This window comes from Vigna unguiculata, chromosome 3, assembly GCF_004118075.2.
Source record: "Vigna unguiculata cultivar IT97K-499-35 chromosome 3, ASM411807v1, whole genome shotgun sequence".
NCBI lineage: Eukaryota > Viridiplantae > Streptophyta > Magnoliopsida > Fabales > Fabaceae > Vigna > Vigna unguiculata.
Window position 1 is genome coordinate 1,476,812 of NC_040281.1, and position 5,674 is coordinate 1,482,485.

Here is a 5,674-nt window from a genome sequence, read left to right on the forward strand (position 1 = left end):
ATAATGTTTTAATATTATTACTTTACAAATTGTAAATATGAATTAGTATGATGACTTTTGCTCATTAATAATTCTAAAGAAGTTTCGATTATTAATTAAAATAAAATAATTATTTAAATAAAGATATTCATTAAACAATTAAGAAAACATTTATATATTAAATATACTTTTAATATTTATATATTTAAATGTAAACAAATTAAAAAAAATTAGCTGACCTGCTTGTCTCTCTTTAGTGGTAAAGGCTGAGGGCGAAGCATCCTAGAAAGGGGCTTCTCTCACTGCACCTCCATTGCCTTCTTCGGTATCCCAAATGTCAGTGTTTCTTACCATTATAACCTTACCTTACAATGTAACAAGACTAAACAAACAGCAGACTAGGGAGAAACGCTAATAGAAAATAACGAATAAGAGAAATGGAACAAGACTAAACAAACAGCAGACTACAGGCTCTCGACATTTTACAAAATGTAATAGCAAATATAATTACTTTCAAAAAGGAAAGGTAAAAAACTCGGAAGCAAAAGGAACTATGTCTTGGCACCATATACTATGTAATACCTTCCCAGGATCTTGTTTCATTTCCAATTTTGACATGCACAAAACCAGAAATAAAAAACATGAAAGTAGCATAAATTTGAGACACGGGCAGAAAAAGATTAGAAAGGGAGAAATCGAAAACCTAGCCTCTATAAGTAGGTTGATCTACTGTGTATGGAGGTGGATAAGTCAGGGGAGCACCGTTTCTGTAATCGTATATGCCATAGGTAGCCTGTCCAGAATAAGAACCACTGGACCGGTAACCAGATGGACCCAAATTGTCAACGGGAATAGAGTAGTGTTGTTGTGTTATTCCAGCTGGACTTTGCGTGTGGGTAGTTCCATAGGTTGCTGCGTAAGGATTAGCTGTTGCACCATCGAATATGGTCTGGTTGGGGTAGTTGAATGGACCAGAAAATCTTGCACCGGGACTGGGTTGTAGAGAAGGTGCTAGGTTCCTGCGGCCGAAAGATGACGAGTGTGCATTACTAAATTTGGCTGATTTGGCTGGACGGGAAGAACTGGATCCATTGCCTCGATTGCCTCGTTTGTTCTGAGGTTTAGTTCCTGATGTTGAACTTTTTTTCCTTTCGGCCTTGGCTTTCTCCAGAAGGGTAGCTCGCTTCCTCAGGTGATCAAGGTTAAATTCTGATTCAAGCTTGTGATCTTCTACACATTTTATTATAGCCTTAATGGAATTCAACTCTGAAGTGCTTGAATCATCCTGAACAATGAAAAGACAGAATTAAGAATCCAATCCATCTAAGGCATACACCGTTTCATCTGTAACATAAACACACCGTTGTAGCATGATTGCTGTTTCCCTTTTTCGACGTGGTAGTAACATTCTTTTTGTAGTTCCGGTGATAGGACTTGAGTAGGTTGATCGGAGGAAATCGTTCAGTTAAACCTGATTCTGAAGCAAAATAAACAGCTTCTATCTCTTTGCCACTGCTAATGAGTTCATCTATAATATCTGCATAAATCATTTGCTTAATTATTATTTGCAGGTATTTATACATTGGGCAAAAAATAATTACACAAAAAATATTACTTTATCTCTATTGCATGGTAAAGTGAAAAAGTATGGGAGCGTACGAATAAATCGGATTCAAGGTAAGAGTTATATATGATAACATAGTCTGAGTTCTCTAACCAGCTTATTTGGGCTGCCATTTTTCTTCTGCTTTATCACAGAGGAACATAAAGGGGTTAAGCTGGGCCAACATGTCTACAAGGATAGGAATAACAGGAAATTGAGGTGGAAGTTTGGAATGGTAAACAAGACATTTTATGGAAGGTTGTAGACAGGCAATACATGACAAGTAGGAGGCTGTGTTACTAATGAGCAGATGCAACATTGAAAGAGAAAATCACAGGAGTAGCACAGAAATGTTTTAAGTCAATATCAATTTCAAAAGGAAAAGATACAAGCAAACTTATTTGAAAAATAAAATTAAACGTGAACAAGTTACACAATATTTAAATTTTTGATGACCCAAAATCCCATAGCCCTGTTCTAAATTATGCACCGGCTGCTACTCAATGCGATGTATCAGGAGGATTCCCTTCCCCTTAACACTGATGAATATAGAGAAAAGAATACAACATCAGCAACACACTAAAGGATATAAAAATTAGATAATACACAAGAAAACCTCTTCAAGTGATTATGTGCAGAAACCCATTTATATTCTAAACTTCCTAACACGACTCAATAGTCTCCATCACCACTGTCAGCCTTTCTTACTGCAATACTTCCCTTTTTCTCAGCCCACCGCCACCATTGAACCACCACCAAATCTCAACTTCCTTCATTTCCACAACAGCTTCGCATCTTTACCACCACTAGAGGCCAGAGATGGAATGGACCCCAGCTCCAAATTCCACTGCCTAATTTGAAAAGTCAAGTTGTTATCATAGTCTATACATACCACAGACTCTGACAAAAGCAAGATAACAATAGAATGCAGAAGGGTGCACTGCCACATGACCTGTTTATTGCAGCTTAATTTTGGAGAAATAATTTCCTTTTATTTCAAAAGCTCAGCGAGAAATTTACAAAGAAAACAGAAAATGATATTTTCCCAAAAGAAGCTTAATTCAAACAGGCACTGAAAGGCGCAGGATGTAACCCTCAAGGGACCCTGAGTGCCAGAAGCATTTCAGGCATTGCTGATGAAAGGTTGTCCTGCTGTTGGCAATCTGAAGATTATGATTCTTGAAGAAGTCACAACTTCCAATCAAGTTCCAGTAGTCCTTCTAAACTCCAATTTTTATATCTTTCCACTTCAAGGAAGCACCAGCACCCCAATGGAAAAAAATATCTGTGTATTCAACACCTTTTGGACTCAAAACATGCCAGACACCTATTTTACAGATATCCAATTATCCTCAACTGTGTCACAACTAAAAAAAAAAATCAACTCAAACATCTCTTCGATACATCTTGGACACCTGTCCAACACATTTTGAATAGGAGTAAGGAAAATGAACTGACACTTATTCTTGACTAAACACTTACTAGACACTGCTACCATAAAAAAAACTAGGAAGAAATAAAAAGGGATCAATTTATATAATAAATATTGCAAGGCTTATAACATTACATTGCGAGACTCATTTGCATTATATTGTGAGACTCATTTACATTATAAACTATTAAAAGATATATTTCTTAGAATTTTATTGTGATCTATGAAAACTGTATAACTTAGCAATGTTGTTTTTACAATGCAATTAATTATGTAAACATCTTAATTCTCAATTAAGATTTCTGTAAGTGATGCTCTTGTTTGTTATTTATAATTGGACATTAGTTGTGTACAAAGTGTAAATGTCCGTTTCATATCCAGTGTCTATGTAAGACTCGATGCTTCATAGATTCTAATACAAATTTTGGAAGACCAGTGTGGATAGTTTGTTGTAATGAGGTTTCTTGGATAATGAGCTACCCTAATATGGTTCAATGTCAGGGCATGTTTCTCGGAGGGTGAGGCATGGTGTTAGGGAATTTAAAGGCACAAGGAGGCAGTGGCATAACATAGAAGTGACCAAGGCAAAGACCTATTAGAAGAGTATGAATAATACTTTCAGCCTCTTCGAATTTATGAATACAACTGCCCTACTTAATAGTAGTCCTCAACCATACGTCTTTTCCCTCAATTGTTCGTGAAAAACTAATGTACAATGTCTGAACAACACAGGGCCCTTATAAAAAAATTAGAGGTAAAGTTCCAAGTTCCAAACACTAAAGGGAATATCTGTATAGAACTTAACAGAAACAGAGTATGTTCCAAGGTAGTTTATTTAGCCAAAAGAAACACAAACCTATGATCTTGTCCCCAAACTGTAAGGAAGCAGCAAGCTTTGCCATGTCCCGTCTAGAAGCAAACTCCATAACGAACTTCCTCAAATACTCGTCATCAAACCTGGACCTTAACCCAAAACACACCACCATCTGCAGAAACATAACCACTTCTGCTGCACCACTATCTGATTCCCCATCCAAATGCTCCTTCCACATTTCCACAACCGCAACCGCTCTCTCCATTATCTTCCTAGAGTATTCTCTCGACTCCGAAACCATCAGCGCCTGAATCAGAAGCCCGCAAGCCCACCTCTTATCCGTCACCCCGGACTTCGCCGCCTTACTCCTCAGAAACTCCTCCACCGCCTCCAGCACCAGCCGCGGCGGGTCCACCGCCTCTGCCATTGCCTCTGCGATTTCAGCCCTCAGCGATGCCGACTCCTTTCGCTTCGACACAACGAACCGCAGCAGCGCCGCTGCGTCCATCTTCCGCGAGAGGGATTTGAGCGCGGTGGAGAGGTCGGGGTCCGGAAGAGGAGGGGCGCGAAGCTCGGCGATAGCGGCCTCCTTCTGATCACTGATGCGGGCGGCTGAGGCGGACTCGCGCTCCGGGATGGAAGTCTGGCGGCGGTGGAGGGATTGGAGGGTTTCGCGGGAGAGGGATTCGAGGGATTGGAGCTTTGAATCGAGGAATTGGGATTTATCGGTGACGGAGTGTTGGAGGGAAGAGAAGTGAGTGGAGAGGGTGGTGAAGAGGTTTGTGCATTTGGCCAGGATAGTCTTCTTCGCTTCCAGCTCCTCGAAGAATTGCTGAACCTTCCCGGATGGTGTCGTCGACAATTGGGTCGCCATTGGAGAGTGTTGTCACTCTCTTCTGAAACCCAAATCAAAAACCCTAATTTACCGTTGAGCAGCAGAACAATTTGAGTTGCTTCGTGTTCATGAGTTGGGGTCTGAAAATGAGAGAGACAACACAAACATTAAAACTTTACTATGATTTTGTATAGAAAAAAACAACAAATATCAAGAAATGACATATTTCTTTAAAAAAGCTATAACAAATCACATTGTAAAATTTATAATTAATTGTTAATGTATTTATTAAAAAAACAAAAATATACTGTTTTCTAATAAACACACATGTCTTAAAAGGATAAATATATATTTAATTGTTTATTATTAATAGAGTAAATAAAATATAAAAAAATTATACTAAAGTTTTATTAAAAATAAAAATATTACTACACATGATTTTCAACCAAGTATTTTTTTTTTCTAAGAAAAAAAAAAGAAAATAACACACAAAAAGTGGTAGACTAAATAGTTATTATTATTAGTAGAAAATATTTTTCTTTTACTGCAAATAATTAATTTAATTAAAAAAGAAATATCTGAATTCAAATAAATAATGAATTTAAATGATAAAATAATAAAATAACAATTTTAATTTAAAAATTTATTAAATTTAAATTAGTGATTATTTAAGGAATAAAGATAGAAATGTCGATATTTTAGTTTATAACGTTTATAAAATTGGAAAGAAAATGTATATGTGAAAAAAAGAATATAATTTTTCTTTTAAATCAAATAGTTTTTTTTTTTGGAAGAATAGATATGTAGTTTTTTTTCTTAATCAAATAAAATATTCTATTTTTCCCTTTTAAAATTTTGTTTAAAAAAAAACTTATACACTATCAATATAGAATAATAGTTTTACCCATTACTAAGTGATTAAATTCTTTTTTATCTTTTATATTTTTTCACGTGTTGATCATAAGGTGTCGTGTTTTTTTTTTCTCGTAAAAGGAAAATATATAATTGTTT

General features: G+C 36.2%; 1 protein-coding gene across 1 annotated transcript; it reads right to left on the minus strand.

Moving 5' to 3' along the window:
- Nucleotides 1–378: 378 nt before the first annotated feature.
- On the minus strand, nt 379–4,843 carry LOC114178691 (FRIGIDA-like protein 4a). The gene is made up of 3 exons (XM_028064744.1): nt 3,871–4,843; nt 1,341–1,516; nt 379–1,264 (listed from the first exon to the last, which is right to left on the minus strand). The coding sequence occupies exons 1-3, from the start codon at nt 4,700–4,702 to the stop codon at nt 683–685; spliced, it is 1,590 nt and encodes a 529-aa protein (XP_027920545.1). The 5' UTR covers nt 4,703–4,843; the 3' UTR covers nt 379–682.
- Between the last annotated feature and the right edge of the window lie 831 nt (nt 4,844–5,674).

What these genes read in the sequence shown, in the direction of transcription:
- LOC114178691 (XM_028064744.1), bottom strand. Translation starts at nt 4,702, where the DNA reads ATGGCGACCCAATTGTCGACGACACCATCCGGGAAGGTTCAGCAATTC. An exon ending in GTTTGGGGACAAGATCATAG is followed by an intron (nt 1,517 to 3,870) that starts GTTTGTGTTTCT and finishes TGATTTATGCAG; the next exon opens with ATATTATAGATGAACTCATT. An exon ending in ACAGCAATCATGCTACAACG is followed by an intron (nt 1,265 to 1,340) that starts GTGTGTTTATGT and finishes TTCATTGTTCAG; the next exon opens with GATGATTCAAGCACTTCAGA.